This window comes from Hibiscus syriacus, unplaced genomic scaffold, assembly GCF_006381635.1.
Source record: "Hibiscus syriacus cultivar Baekdansim isolate YM2019G1 unplaced genomic scaffold, ASM638163v2 tig00116951_pilon, whole genome shotgun sequence".
In the NCBI taxonomy this organism is placed as follows: domain Eukaryota; kingdom Viridiplantae; phylum Streptophyta; class Magnoliopsida; order Malvales; family Malvaceae; genus Hibiscus; species Hibiscus syriacus.
In genome coordinates this window covers 3,860,025-3,875,972 of record NW_024063482.1, presented here as the reverse complement: position 1 = coordinate 3,875,972, position 15,948 = coordinate 3,860,025, and the positions used below count along the sequence as shown (strand labels likewise).

Below are 15,948 nucleotides of genomic sequence, written 5' to 3'. Positions count from 1 at the left end.
CTTTCTTTATGCATATTTATATATAATAAAACAGGAGAGGAGTATAGACAATACCATAACGACATCGTCAAATTCCTCCCACGGAGAAACCGGCGGAGGACTATCGTTAAAAAAAGGTCCACTACTGTGAGAAAGCCTCCCCGACGTTAATGGCGACACTTCCTATGCATATGTAATAGCACAAATCAATCATCAAAACACAGAAATGGAATATGTATGTATGTTTGTATTACCGATTGTGACATGATGCGTTCAAGAACGAGCTGTGAAGTAGCGGAGGATGAGGAGAAGGAGAGTTCATGTTGGCTGCTGCCTTTGCAGCCGCCTTATCGAGCTCCTCGGTCTTGCCGTTTGTGTCTTCCGGTATAGATGCGATGGTGCACGAGGAGGTGCTGGTGGCGGACTTGGGAGCTGTACTAGAAGCTGAGCTATTAAATGAATGATGATAATGATGAGGAGGAGAAGGAGCAAGGGCTTTGGACACTTCTAGAGCTGAAACACTCCACGATCTCGAGAGAAACTCCATCGGGCCTCTCGGGCTCTCTGGCAGCTGATTTCCGGTGAGGGAATCCTGGGAAATGTGCTCCGGCCGACGACGACTCCTTGGACTTGCTTCTTCCATGAAAGCCTACGTTGGAAAGTAGAACTATGGGACTGGGCTTTGTGTTCTTTTTTTTTTTCTTATATAGGCACAAAGGCAGAAAAATCTCAATGGTTATATATTTTTTTTCAATTACGTTCTTAAAATTTTTACTTTAACAATTTAAACCTCTAAGTTTCAATTTTCTAAATAAACTTTTTTTGGGATGATTATTCAATAGTGAATATTTTATTGACATAACAATATCAAATGCACAATTGAAAATTTAAATGAGTTGAGGATTTTTTTCATACTTTATTTATAATTTTATATTGATTTTAAATAAAATAATGAAAAATAATATTATAAATAAAGTCAAAATAAAATACTTTAACTGTAGAAGTAAGCATTGCTTTCTCTTTTTTTCCTATATAATTCATATAAAACTATAAAATCCAGTAATTACCAGAAAAAATAATGGTTAAAATAAGTTAATTAAAAAGGATAAAAAACTCAATCCGTAAACTTAGTAATTTCATTCAATTTGATATTGTGAAATTCTTGAGTCCACACTAGTCTCCATACTTGAAATATTTTATATTTTAGTTACATGGAGCTTTAAGAGTGCCAAGTGTCACATTATTGAATAAATATAAAGTTTAAGAACTAATGAGGAAAAGTTTAGGACTAGATTGAGAAAATATCAAGTTTAAGGATTAAATTTAATTTATTCTAAAGATAAAGCAATTTTATAAAATTAATTATAATAAGATTACTGATTACCCAAATCAATCATTATCTTCCTAGTGGCATTTTCCCCACTAAGGTTAAATATTACGATGGAAAAAAGCAAGTCAATTAGTCAAAGCTACGTGTCATGGAGAGAATTCATCACCTAATTTAACTCATTTTTAGAATGATTTATTGTTTAAGTAGACGGCTGCGGCTAAAACCAAAAAGAAGAACCTAAAGATGCTCCCTTACTTCGATAAATAATGAGGAATGGATGCATGTGACTAAAAAGCAATCCATCACTCCTCCACGGAAAACAATATACGAGTAAAATTTTGGGGTAAACTATTTAAATTTAATTCAGTAATTTTTTTATTTGTAAGATATCTGATTATTTATATATTCAAAATCCGATTATTTCGGAGTATTTTTTTAAGTTATAAAATGGTCACCCGACTATTTGTATGTTCAAAACTTATCTTTTTTCGTTAAAATTTGACATTCGTTTGAGCTAAACGTTAACTTGCTGACTAAGATTTGATAAAATTATATTTGATGATGTATATTAGCACTACTATTGTTTTCTAGTACTGGCTTGACGGTATAATATTTCAAGCACTTACTTGATGGTATAATGTAAACAAGGAGTTGATCCATAAAATATAACTCAATCGGTTTTTGGATCAAGTTTTATTATATCTATGTCAACAAGTTAACGTCTAACTCAAACGACAATTAATTTTGAACGAAAAAAGATGAATTTGAAACATGTGAATAGTTAAGTGATAATTTTATAACTATTAATAGTTGAGAGACTTAATAAACGTCATTTTATAATCGAAAAAATATTTTATAACATTTTATAATCATGGAACTAAAAAAATAACGCTCTATAACAAGAAGAATATCGTTTTATAACTTTTCATAATCATGTGATTAAAAATAGTACCCTATAGTTTATTCTATGTTCTTTTTTTTCTTGTGATTTAGGGTTAGGGTATCAGCAATAGGGGGTTTGAGATGGTTCCGTGAACCAGAGCTGAAACGACAAAAATCGAAGCTTGAAGGAATGCTAAAATCGGCGTGCGTGGATACGTCATCATCTTTGTCTTACATAGTTTGCTTACAAACACACACATTACCCTTTTCTCTATCTCATCTTTCCTTTTCTTTTTTCTTTTCTCTAAGAAAATTAGTCACATTTTTATTTAGGATAAACTAAACATTTAGTACTTAAATTATTAATTTTATTTTGTTTTAGTACCTAAACTTTCATCTATTTCAAAATCATACTTAACGTTTATTTCTTGTTTTATTTTAGTATCTACAGTTTAAAACATGAGTGAATTATGACATTTTTATAGGTAAATTACATCATTCATCACTTAACATCTTCTCACTCCTATTTTGGTCAATGAAGTTTAAAAATTTTCAATTTAACTACTCAACTTTCAAATAGCTTATGTTTTAATCACTCTAATTTATTTTATTAATAATTTTTGTGACGTGACATTTTTATTATTATTTTATTAATATATAATTAAAATGAAAAATAAAATTGAAAGTTAGAGTGATTAAATTAGGAGTAATTTGAAAGTTAAGTAATATATTAACTGCAAACACTCATAATTCAAGTTTGATTATGTTTTTATTTTGATCATCCAATTTTAATTGTTTTCAATTTATTACTAAACTTTTAGATTGTTATTGTTTTGGTCACTCGAACGTTAAATGAAAAATAACATGGTGACATGTACTACTTTTGTTGACGCGAATCTCACATATTGTCCACTTTTTTTAGTTTCATTATGTTCTTAACGAAAAAGAATCTTTTAGAGTTTAATCTCATATTGTGTTGCTGTGAATATCGTCGTTCTTCGATGTCCTCTCTGGCCACTTCAGACATTGACAAATTCATCTCATCTCCCCTACTACTCTATTTGTTTAGATTTTCTTAAAATCTCTTTAAAACTAGCGAAACTCAACCTAATTACCAGAGTAAAATGACTTCAACCTATAATCTCCATTGTTCGATCAACATATAATCAAGATATATTGCTTTTACTTGTTTCCTCCTTCACCACCTTTATACAATTGAAATTTGAAATAAGGTGCTTTAGTGTAAAAATATCAAAGAGAAATCGAAAAAATTAGGTTAAAACTTAAGGAAAGATGATTTTCAAAGGAATTTTTACGAAACGAAAAGAAAAGTCTGGGGCCTTTTCATACATTTAAAAATTATGTCATATTAAATAATTAATGGTAGAGCGACTGAATAAAGAATAATTTTAATTTTTTGGTGATATTGAAAATTTTGAATATTAAACGACCAAAATAGAAACATAGCCAAAGTTAAATGATTTAAAAGCGTATACGATTATCTATTAGAACACCGCTTTCAATTCCGTCAATAATAAAACTTGCACAAAAGAGAAAGATACTTTATTCCAGTTTGCTTGGTTTGCTGGATGAACCAACCTTTGTTTTCCCCCAAAATTTTGAATGAGTTCCGTCCCACTTACGTTTCCTTCAATCATTCGTTATTTATATTTCCAAAAAAGGAAATTGATATGATTTAATAGATCAAATATCAATAATTATTATATATATATATATATATATATAATATTTGATTTTATAACAACCGAATGGAAAAACACACGTCAAATATCCGAATATACCATTCAAATTCTCATTTCTAATTGGAATAAAAACTTACAACCAAGACGAACAAGGGCGAGGGAGGAAGAAAGGATAGTCGTCGTTGTCCGGAGGAATGTAGCCAGAATTAATTGTATTTTAGATTTCGAAAATAATAAATAATTAAGTTTTATAAGAATATTATTTTAATTTAAACTTCAAAATTATTATTAAAAAATGCCAATATGTCATTCCGTTTCGAGAATTTCTATTGCGGGCCTTCTCTAATTAATGCACCTTACATTGGGACCCAAAAAGTCCAATCAAAAGTCCATTATGTCCAATAGGGGTCAATAGAAATTGGTTATAACCCATTACCCACGAAATCAACCCATTCAGTCAAGTCCATTATTATTTTAGTTACATATATTATGATATTTAATTTTTTATAAATAATTATATATTTAGTTTCTTATTCTATAATTAAGTATTTAATTTTTGATGATCAGTGTGCACAAAACAAGAATTGATGTTCAGGTTTAATCTGATCCCATTGTTACAGGCGAAACAATGTCTATTGCGCCATCGTTCGATTGAACGATCTTAAACAGTTCATTAAATGTTCCTATATAAATATATTCAGATTTTCATAAATTGTTAAATTTTATTACTCACGTTTGGAGTAAGATATATTTTATATAAATATATATATCAAAATTTATTTAATAAATTAACCGGGGGTCTGATTATACAATGCATACAATTTCAGAAAAATTCCATTTCTCTAATTTTCCACAGAAACTGCATATCTCAAACACAAATCCACATCACCAATTACACCAGCTGGAGTTAAGAGGGGCTCCTGCTCACATCGAAGCATAGGGCATTTTACCTTTAGACTTGGGTCTCCTTGAAGCTCTTAGCCAACCAGATGGCAGTTTCCCTAGGGGACACTTTCTCGGTTCCAAATGGCTTCAAAAGCACCCCGAGCTCATCGTACCTTTGATGTTGTAAGAGCCTTGCACTGAACTCGAGCAACCCTTCTAATGCCTCTGCTCGCTGCCGGTACGATGAGGTGTCGAACCGTCTCTGTCGCGACTCAAATGAATGACGTGCTGCAGCTGCACGATTATTTTCCAAGCCTTCACCACCATCTCGTCCAACTCCAAGGCTTTCATCACTGCCGTTGGATGTTGTTACAACTTTGTCTAGAGTTTGGACTGTACACTTGTCCTTCATTATAGAAAGGTTGGAACTTTCCATTGATGAAGAAGAGCACTTTGCCGATGTCGATGAGGTTCCATGAACATGTAAAAGGGGACCCTCGGAAGAAGCTAAAGGGAATTCTGCGATTTTGTCGATTAGTGGGGCATTCACAGAAACATCTGGGGAGTCGATCCTATGAAGCAAACCAACATTGGCTCTATAGGGGGTCATCAAGGCTGCAGTCCTTGTTGTCAATGGAAGAGACTCTCGGCGAGACGAGTAGGATGATTTCCTTGCTGGAGTTTTCGATATTGGAACCTGCACATTTTAGCAGGCTAAGTAAAAATGCATCGATTATTCGTCATCGTGCAAATAAACATTCATTGAAATGAAGATCAATTTCGCAATTTAACACAGATATTGATAAATATGTAAATTACCAGATCATGTCGATGACCAGTCTGGGATTTCTTAGCTGGTGTTATATGTTTCCTCTGAGTGACAGACACTGCAGGCGTCAATCTTGGGGTCTTCACGTTAGTGGGAAACATTGTCGCTGTTGACTTGTCAATTGTAATCTCTTCATTGAATTCGTCAATGTTAACAGAAAATTCCGTGAATTTTTCAAACAAATAACTTGGAATATCTTGCTCTCTTTGAACATAACTAAAGGAGTCTAGTTCAGCTTCAGATACACTGGGGTTCAAAGCTCTGTCGTTGCTGAACGATTTCCTTCTGCCTTTGACATCTTGCTCCAGAAATCTAGTTTTCTTTAAGAAATTTGAATCTGACCACCGAGTGGGGAAATTGCCAGATCGAGGGCTATTCAATATCTGATGAATTCTGAGAACATAAGGCTGAAGATGTGGGTGAGTGAGCAACTCCGAAGCCTGCGTGCATTTCCATTTATAGGAAAAAAAGGTAAGAATATAAGTTTGACAAAATTAGAGGAGAAGGGAAAAGAAACATACACTTGGTCTAAGTTCTGGATTCTTGCGTAGCATGCTTTTTATAAGTGCTCGACTGAAGCAAGGGAAAAAATTAGACTGGTAATCAATTTTATTGATAACGGCCGAGTGCAACAAAAATGGAAACCAAAATGATTACAAAATTTTTTGCAATATGATGAGACTCGTAATATTTTAAAAAGCTAAATTTATGTAGGAAGTGACATTTGTATACATGTAGAGGATAGTAGACTCACAGTGCACCAGAGTACATGGTAGGTAAAGGAGCCACTATAGACCTATTTATTTTGTTAATCAGAGCTTGCATATCCTGGTAAGAAGATGGAAGTAGACGGTAGCCATTAGGGTTAACCAAATCCAAAAGGATGGATGACCATTTGAAAGTGATTCTATCATAGAATGCATGATAAGCCATTCAACTAAACACACTAACTTATGATCTATGATCGAGCATAATATTACTGGAGTGATTATATTTTCCACCATTGCAATTTTCTTCCCGAATATGGAAAATGCTGTCCAGCCGAAGTTCTTAATTGGAATTATCAAATTATAGCACCACAAGAACATAAAGTGAGGAGGGAAAAAGAAAAGTAAACGAAGAAAGATTTTAAACTGTTCAATAACAGAATCCTTTAAGACCAGCATTAACATAAAAAATAGTTTCACATTTCACATGAATCAATACTAGATATGCTCATCTTTAAGTCCCTCAAGAACAATTGAATGAAAGAATAGTTTGTGATAACCAATCCATCAAATTGCATGCTACTACGGAGCTACGATTTTGGCCATGCCAATTGCCAAGAAGTGGTAAAGACTAAAGAGTAAAACTACTAGTTAATAGCAGATCAGAAACTTACAAATGCTTTAAATGCTGGTTTGTGAGCAGTCATTTCATACAGGCAGCATCCTGAAAAGATGTATTACATTACATTACATTTATGTAAAATAGAGATAGGGCGGGAGGAAGAGAAATAGAGAATAGAAATCAAATTAAGATATTTCTAAAATTTCAATAATTGCAAGGTACCTAAAGACCAAATGTCTGACTTAGAACCATAAGGTATATCCGCAAGTAGCTCGGGGCACATATAACTAGGAGTTCCCACAACCTGTTGAGCAAAAGATGTATTATTAAAATAAAGCGAAAGGTGAAACAATATAAAAACATTACCATTGTTAGATACTCACAGATGAAGCAAGGTCATCAGAAGTCAACATTTTAGCAAGACCAAAATCACCTGCATAGGTGCACAACATGGAAAGTCACAAAATTTGAAAGACAGAATGCTAAACACAGAAAAAACTGACACATGATAAACAAATTATATCATGAAAATTAGGTACAAAAGGACTTATCACCTAGACGTATGTCTTGTTCTTTTGTCAAAAAAATATTTGAGCACTGAAACAAAATTAAAGTTTAGATTCGTAAGCCCAAAATCACAAACATTAAACTGAAGATTCTTCAATAAGAAGTAACACTGACCTTGACATCACGATGAAGAATATGATTGGCATGCAAGTAATCAAGTGCCATTAGGAGCTGAACTAGCCACTTGCAAAGTTTCTGTGTATAATTTATTGAAGGGGAAAAAGAACAGTGGTTACATTTTGTTGTAGATAGCTAAGTCCTTGCAAAATTGGCTGAAAGTTTTACTACCTCCTCAGAGAAATGCACACCATTGGCTCTTTTTATAGCTTCTGCCCTGTATAATGAACAATGTCAATGTGCAGAAGTAAGAAGACAGCAAAATAGCAAATCAAGCCTTAAGCAATTTCCATTTTCCAGACAATTTCAACATACCCACTTAAATAACAAAAATAACTTACATATCTCCTCCTTCACAGTATCCTATAATTATGCAAACATAGCAACCCTGGAAAATAAATAAGCAAAACAACATTCAGCGGAAAAATTCATTATTAATCAAAAGTAAGAAACAAATGAGCATGAGGCAGAAGAAAAAGGAAAGTATATTTACTAACCCTTTCTACCCAGGAATCTTTATATTCCACAATAAAAGGATTCTTCACCTTAGAAATAAGCTCCATCTGCATCATGGGAATCAAAAGGGCATTTTAACACCAGACTATTTCTTTGATCAATGGGGTATAATTTTGGAGTATAAAAGATGCCAATCTTTCCTTTCAAATTTGCTCCCATTCTTCAGAAGCCAAATGTGACATCAAACTTTTCCTCACATTGTTATAAGAAGAATTATAGGAACACGATAAAAGAACTGACCTCCTGATGAGCAGATCTACGAGCCCTATCAGTCTGCCGAGCAAGGCGAATTTTCTTTAGGACATATCTGACGGAAAAGAAGAATGTAGGAAATGTTGATTGTTGATATGATAAACAGGAAAGAAACCACCTCATTCCACACATTCCCACAATGAAGATCAAATATGAAAACAAATGTAGCATAAGTCAATACATGCATTTAATCACCCACACAAAAGAGCGCATGCGCAAGCATATATGTGAGCGTTTGAAATTTGAACCATGAAGAGCCAAACTGAGGTGCAAATAAACTCACTTCTTCTTTTCATGCTTATGCCTCACAAGAAGAGCAGAACCAAAAGACCCTTTCCCAATCTGCTCTAGAATTTCATACTGCTCCATTTTGAATATTTTGACTTTTCAACTGTTACTGTAACAAGTAAATTTACCCGAAAAAAATTAGTTCCAATTTATTTGCAAACAAAAAGAGAAAACCATTATTTCTCAACTATGAAGCATAGAACATGAGCTTATGGCTATCTACCGTAATAAATAAAAATATGATGTAATTTGCAGTGGCAATAATGTACAGAAAAGCCGGAAAAGAAATACCAAGACTTGAAAATTCCATAAAAGAACCCAAATCAACTATCAAAACGCTACTTTTTGCCGTTTTATGAAGGCACTTTAATTAGCTACTGAAAGTTCAACGAATTATTTTTGGTTCTTACGACATGCTCAGCCAAAATTCATCAGGTAGCTTTAAACTTAAAACTTAAAAAAGGAAATATTTCTCGCGGCATTTGAGCAGAGACATTACTAGCACATGTGGAAAAAATCACTCTTCGCTACTGTACTTCATAAAAATTAAAATTGAGAAACATAAGAGAAAACAGTTTCTTCGCTCTACAATGCAATTGACGACGTAAATTGCTTGAGAAGCGACAGATCAAAAAAGAAAAACAAGAAACTGAAATTCGAAAAGAAGGTACCTGAAGTGGAACAACACAGAAAGGCAGCTAAAAGGGACTAAGAGAGATTCTTATCGAACTCCTGTGAAGCAAAGGATCAAAGGAAAATCTTCATTAAAAACTTAAAAAAAACTGCATTAGTTTTTTGAATGTGATATGATAAAATTCACTCTCCTCCACCCGACTGCTTCATAACAACTAAAACTAAGAAACATAAGAGAAAAACAGAGAGAAAACAGTTTCTTCACTCTATTATGCAATTGACGACGTAAATTGCTTGAGAAAGGAAAAATCAAAGAAGAAAAACAAGGAATGAAAATAAAGCAGCAGAAGAAGTTACCTGAAGTGGAAAACACAGAAAGGCAGCTGAAAGCGACGAAGCGGGATTCTTATCTAACTCCTGTGAAGCAAAGGATCAAAGGAAAATCTTCATTAAAAAACTGCATTAGTTTTTTGAATTTGATAGGATAAAATTCACTCTCCTCTACCCGACTGTTCATAACAACTAAAATTAAGAAACATAAGAAGAAAAAACAGAGCGAAAACAGTTTCTTCACTCTATTATGCAATTGACGACGAAAATTGATTGAGAAGGAAAAAATCAAAGAAGAAAAACAAGGAAATGAAGTTAAAGCAGCAGCAGAAGAAGTTACCTGAAGCGAAAAACACAGAAAGGCAGCTGAAAGCGACGAAGCGGGATTCTTATCTAACCCCTGTGAAGCAAAGGATCAAATGAAAATCTTCATTAAAAACTGCATTAGTTTTTTGAATTTGATAGGATAAAATTCACTCTCCTCTACCCTACTGCTTCATAACAACTAAAATTAAGAAACATAAGAAGAAAAAACAGAGCGAAAATAGTTTCTTCACTCTATTATGCAATCGACGACGTAAATTGCTTGAGAAAGTAAAAATCAAAGAAGAAAAACGAGGAAATGGAGTTAAAGCAGCAGCAGAAGAAGTTACCTGAAGTGGAAAACACAGAAAGGCAGCTGAAAGAGACGAAGCGGGATTCTTATCGAACTCCTGTGAAGCAAAGGATCAAAAGAAATTCTTCATTATAAACTTCAAAAAACTGCATTAGTTTTTGAAATTCGATAGGATAAGATAGAAGTTTGAAGAAACGTGGAAGATTCTTACCTAATTTAAAGCAACATTATTAGCGTTGTTTATTTTTTTATACTAAATTTGGGGGAGAGAGAAAGAGAGACGGAGCGGAACATGAAGGAACTGTGGTAGAGAAGAAAAGGAAAAATCAAAAGGTGAGCGAAGAATTTAAAATTCAAAATGCACTGTTCCAGATGAGAGCGAGAGAGGTCAAATGGCTTTTTCAAGTAACGTTTTTTTTACGTTTTTTTATCAACAAAGGAACAAAACAAGTGCACGGGCGAGTGAGGTGGAGTGGTTTTGGATTCCCTGCGAAGCGGTGCAGGTAAACTATACACTGCCTTCAGTTAGGATGGAGATGTGATCCCAACTGTCATATAAGTTTTGGGTCGAGTTAAATTTTTTAGAGAATAAATTTTGGTTAGGTTAAATTCGAATTTAAGATAAAATTATATAGTTTAACTTAATTTTATTAAAAAATGATATAATTACTATATTTTATATATTTAGATATAATTATATAATATATTATATATAATAATTAGATCATTAATTTATTAAATAAAATTAAAAATTGTATACAAGGATAAAGTTCCCTTAGGGCTTAAGGGAGCTCAGGCTTGTTAAAATTTATATATTTAATATAATTTTAGTTTAATTGTATTTTGGTTTATGTACAAATAGATATTTAAATTTAAAAAAATATATATAAAAAATTATTAAATATTTAATCAAGTAGGGGTCAAACTAAAGAATGATAAGCATGTGTTCTCAAATTTTTCGTTTAATTATAATTTAGTTCATTATAAGTTTAAATAATAGACAAATGAGAAGTTATCTTGTGAGTTTTGAGTCTTTTTATATATAAATTTAGGGTGAATACAAGATAGTATATGTACAAAAACTTTCAACTATATGACAATGAACGCTCATACCCTTACATGCATGCTTGAACTCGGACCTCAAGGATAACAACAATCTCTTAATCACTAATGTCGTTTGATTCATGCTGAATTTCGAGATTAAATACCTACTAAGTCTTTATATTTTTTTAAATAATCTAATATTTCAATCCCTATAAATATTTAATTCTGACTCATTCCTTGATTATATATATTTATTAGATTGAGTTGAGTTAAATATAGATTTTATCTCAATGGAAAGGTCAAATTTTGGATCGGTGAAATCATCTTAAAGTTAAATTCAATCAAACTTCGATGAAGAGGATTTTTTTCAAATATTAGTCGAAATCTTGTTCCATACTCATCCCTGATCATCAAAGTTGTTTATGATATTATTATGATAAATGAATCAAGTTGTATTAAATTTTTATCATGTTTTTGTATGAAAATAATTTATATAAAAAAATTTAAGATTTATTTTAAATAGTTATAATAAGATAATAAAAATTATATATTTTTAATATTTTTTATTTAAATATCAAATAGGATTTATATTAGTTGATCCAAATATTTGATGGTATAAAAAAGGCTTAAATATACAAAAGGTGTCCAACGTATGTCTGTTTTTTCAGTTCAGTGCCTAATGTTTTTTTTGTTTCAGTTTGATGCCTAACGTTTCATTCTGTAACTCAAAATAGTCTGGCCGTTAACCCATTAAAAATGTCACCTGTAATATTTTTTAATATTAAAAATAATTTCTGAAAATAAGAAATTAATTAATCTATTTTAATTAATATATTTTTCCTTAAATGAAACACTCTTCTCTGCAGCTCAAACATCCATTTATTATTTCTCTTTCGCTCCACTCTTTTTTCCTGAAAAAATGAATAATAGCGACGTTTTTCATGATCAACAACGAAATCGAAGATTTTCCGTTGAAGAAGATGGTTATGTTATAACGATGGAAAACCCATTTTTGATTCAACCCACAAGAGAAAAGCTCAAACCACGACGGAGATTCACTCCGTGTAAGGCGAAAGGTTTTCAGCTTCACGACAAATTCAATTATCAGGACGAGAAAGGAGTTTGGGTCGGGTCGGAGGTTGTGGTGGGATGAGTGTACCCTAAATAACATTAAATCATTAAAAATAAAACTTAAAAACAAAAATAATGTAAAGCAAACAAGACTACAATTCAAGAAGAAAATCATAACACTTTTGCTGCAAACAAAAATCATAGTTAGAATTTTACGTTTCTTCATTTTCTCAACAACCAAACAACAACCCATCGGGGGCTAAAAAGTAAATTTATAGAAATTGTTAGGTTTTTGCCCAAACATTTCTCCATACACGAAGTTTGTTTACATATTACAGTGAACTCGCAAAGGGAAAACATTAATTAACACAAATGTAAAAAAATCTCTAAATTTTGATTCGAGACGAGTAGCTTTACCTTCCATAGCTTCTGATTTTCTTTTTCTCTGTGAAACCTTTGTTTTTCTTCAAAGCTTTGTCCTTCAATTAGAGCTCAAAATAGGAACAACAATTTTTGCAAAGCAAAATCTGAGTTTTCCATTGCAAATACTTACCATTAAAATCAAAATCACACATAAACTTCTTTTTCAGACTTACCTTTGAACTTGACCTTGATCAACATTTTCACTTCTTCGACAGTTCTCCTTCCTTAGCTCTAATGGGTTTGATTGAAAAATAAAAAGGAATCGATTTTTGGTTTGCTTTCAGTAGTAACAAATTTTGTATTCCTCAATTACAACAATAAAAATAATTTATTAGGGTTCATTGCAAATTTTCAGATTATCCAAAAGGAATGGGAAAAGAGTAAAGGGGAATAAGGGAAAATGTTATAGGGTTAATGGGTAAAAAGCATGGTTTTCAGAACCGGATCGGTTAGCGAATCGGTCATGCTATCGGTTCACTGGTTCAACCGGTCGAATCGGTCCTACCGGTCGGAAGAACCGGACGACACCATAATTATTTAAAAAATTAAATAAAAATACCAAAAATATTTAATAAAAAAATAATTTTTTATATCACAAGGCATATTCAAAGCAAATCATAACATATATAAGTTAAAAACCATAAAATCAAGTGAAACAAAATGATTCAAATTAACTACAACATAATATTTAAGGTAAAACATATTAAATAATAAATATAATTATATAACTATAATTAAAAAATAAAATTGGGGTTAAAAAAATTGTAACAAAATGATATTGTTTGGTTTAATTTTTTTTTAAAAAACAATCCGACATGGCTAAGAAACATAGAAGAGCATCCCAAAAGTCTAAAGAGTAAAAATATGAGAACAAAACAATCCCACATTGCTAAGAAACATAGAAGAGCATCACAACTAACTTCTATAAATAATAGAGGTAATTTGGCATTTAAAATCATAGAGCCTTTTGGTGAGTATTGAGTGAACTATTCTTTCACTTCAATCAAGCTCGAATTTTAGGCTTCAATCGAACTTCTAAATTTTTTTTAGTTCAAGCCTTTTTGAGTTCAAGTTTCAATATTATATTTCGAGTTTGAGTTGAACTTGAAAATTTTTAGCTTGTGAGTTTGAGTCGAGTTGAGCTTACTTTTAAAGTTTTCAAGTTCGAGTCGAGCTCAGCAATACTCGAGTTCGACTTGGCTCATTTAACAAACGACGTTGTTTGGTTTAATTTTTTTTTTTTTAAAAATAAAGCACACGGTTCCCGGTTGAACTGGTCGGTCTGGTTGAACTGGTCGGTCCGGTTTTCAAAACAATGGTAAAAAGTTAATAAGGTTTAATTTTTTATTTTAATTAATTTTTATTTTTAGAAATTATTTTTTAATATTAAAAAATATGTCACATGACATTTTTAATGAGTTAACGGCCAAATTTAATGGTCTGTCACGACGTGATCCATTTTGAGTTACGGAATGAAACGTTAGACATCAAACTGAAACGTAAAAATATTAGGTACTAAACTGAAAAAACGGACATACGTTAGATACCTTTTGTATATTTAATCTTATAAAAAATGTACAAGATGTGAGTCTATTATAGAATTAATTTGAATTTAGTGAGTGATTTTGATTATAAGAGAAAGTGTTAGTTTACTAAAATCTGAATTCAAATAATTATATTGTTAATGGTTAAAATACATTTTGAATAAATATTATTTTATTATCATCAAAGATTAATAAAAAAATTGATATATTTTTTAAAATATTTGTATTTTAAAAAAACCAAATTTATACTTAGTATTGATGTGATATTTATCAGAGTTAAACGACAGCGTCTTCATAAGGTTCCGCGGATTTTGACGGTGAGTCGGTGAGTATTTTGCTGCCCCACTTCTACGTTGACTCTCCACCTTGCAAAGATTTCATTTGGACTCTTCAAGATTTTCTCTCATTTATTATTTTTTATTTTCACAAACCGATGCTATATTTCCGGCGATTTTCTTCAAAAATCACCGGTGATCGGAATATATATTGATCTAATATAGGTTAGATTATATTTTTTGATCTAAAACTCGTAGCAGTAAAGCGCGCCCCTTGAACCGCGCTATATATTGATTTGACGTCACGTGGAGTATAGCGTGCCCCTTGTACCGCGCTATACGCTGACTGTGTTACACATGGGGTATAGCGCGTCCCCTGCTCCGCGCTATACGTCACGTAGGGGTATAGCGCGGATCACGGGCAGCGCTATACGTCATACCAAAATTATATTTAACGCGGTCTATGATCCGCGCTATATAATAATTACATATAACGCGGTGCATGTATCACACCTTATATGTTTATAAATACCTCCGGTTCTCACATCTCTTTGCATCTCTCCTCTCTTATAAATTAATACAACAATTCCGTCAACGAGTAATAATTCTGACAATCTTCTTATATTTGATTTAGAAGTTCGTGCGATTTTTCGTTATAATGTAATTTTGTTATAATTTTTTAATTATACTTATTGTTTATTATCATTATTTGAAAAAATATTATACTAATTATTTTTAATTAATTTTTATGTTTGTAAAATTGAAATGCGGGAGCATACGTCGAAATAGTTTTACGGTGCAGGTAAGAATATAAAATTATATTATTTAAATTATTTACGTTGATGTGTAAAAAAAATTGTGTTATATTTCCGTTCATATATAATTTATTTAATCATGTTTATTTAAGTTATTTTTTTTTGCAGATATAATATTGCCGCACTTTTAAACTCAAAGAATGACACGACTTTCAGCTATTGTTTATTATGATGGTAAAATTCGAGAAGATGAAACCGACGTTGTTTTCGTATCAAATGAGCGTGTTAAAATATCATTCAAGAGAAACATAACTCTTGAGGAGCTGATAACGAAGATTTCGAGGAAGATTCATGTTGGAAGTAACAGAATAATGTCGTCGTTGCAGTATATATTTCCAACATCATTGTTGCCATTAACTTATACAGCGTTCGAACTTTCGAACAATGATGATGTTCAAATGATGGTTGAAGCTCAAAGTAATTATTCAGACGCCGCTATTGAGATGTATGCACATTTTGTTCAAGTGCGTGCTGTTCGGGGTCAATCTTTATAGGGAGGATAGGGACGTGTAGGGTTGGG

At 32.0% G+C, this 15,948-nt stretch overlaps 1 protein-coding gene, 1 long non-coding RNA gene and 1 pseudogene across 5 annotated transcripts; 1 reads left to right on the top strand and 2 right to left on the bottom strand.

Moving 5' to 3' along the window:
- LOC120189134 overlaps positions 1-622 on the bottom strand; it is a 28,853-nt pseudogene extending 28,231 nt beyond the window's left edge.
- Positions 623-4,691: 4,069 nt separating this feature from the next.
- Positions 4,692-10,510, bottom strand: LOC120188517 (serine/threonine-protein kinase Nek2-like). Of its 4 annotated transcripts, XM_039191920.1 has the most exons (18): positions 10,294-10,421; positions 9,981-10,040; positions 9,668-9,727; positions 9,350-9,409; positions 8,673-8,786; positions 8,378-8,444; positions 8,119-8,184; positions 7,963-8,009; positions 7,793-7,838; positions 7,619-7,699; positions 7,492-7,534; positions 7,321-7,370; positions 7,160-7,241; positions 6,990-7,039; positions 6,363-6,436; positions 6,130-6,181; positions 5,599-6,048; positions 4,692-5,476 (listed from the first exon to the last, which is right to left on the bottom strand). In XM_039191920.1, exons 5-18 carry the CDS (start codon positions 8,756-8,758, stop codon positions 4,847-4,849), a joined length of 1,824 nt encoding a protein of 607 aa, XP_039047851.1. In that variant the 5' UTR covers positions 8,759-8,786; positions 9,350-9,409; positions 9,668-9,727; positions 9,981-10,040; positions 10,294-10,421; the 3' UTR covers positions 4,692-4,846. The 4 variants fall into 4 exon arrangements, with proteins under 4 accessions (XP_039047851.1, XP_039047848.1, XP_039047849.1 ...); XM_039191917.1 differs by lacking the exons at positions 9,350-9,409; positions 9,668-9,727; positions 9,981-10,040 and adding an exon at positions 10,468-10,510 and having other exon boundaries at positions 10,294-10,353; XM_039191918.1 differs by lacking the exons at positions 9,350-9,409; positions 9,668-9,727; positions 9,981-10,040 and having other exon boundaries at positions 10,294-10,420.
- LOC120188519 lies at positions 9,243-10,394 on the top strand. The gene is made up of 2 exons (XR_005522424.1): positions 9,243-9,344; positions 10,290-10,394. It is a non-coding gene; the product is annotated as an uncharacterized LOC120188519 (long non-coding RNA).
- Positions 10,511-15,948: the final 5,438 nt, after the last annotated feature.

Bases quoted from the DNA above. Each gene is read 5' to 3' on its own strand.
- LOC120188517 (XM_039191917.1), bottom strand. From the start codon at position 8,758: ATGGAGCAGTATGAAATTCTAGAGCAGATTGGGAAAGGGTCTTTTGGT. The intron at 8,445-8,672 runs GTGAGTTTATTT...CTTTTCCGTCAG, and splicing joins CATAAGCATGAAAAGAAGAA to ATATGTCCTAAAGAAAATTC. The intron at 7,839-7,962 runs GTAAGTTATTTT...TTCATTATACAG, and splicing joins TACTGTGAAGGAGGAGATAT to GGCAGAAGCTATAAAAAGAG.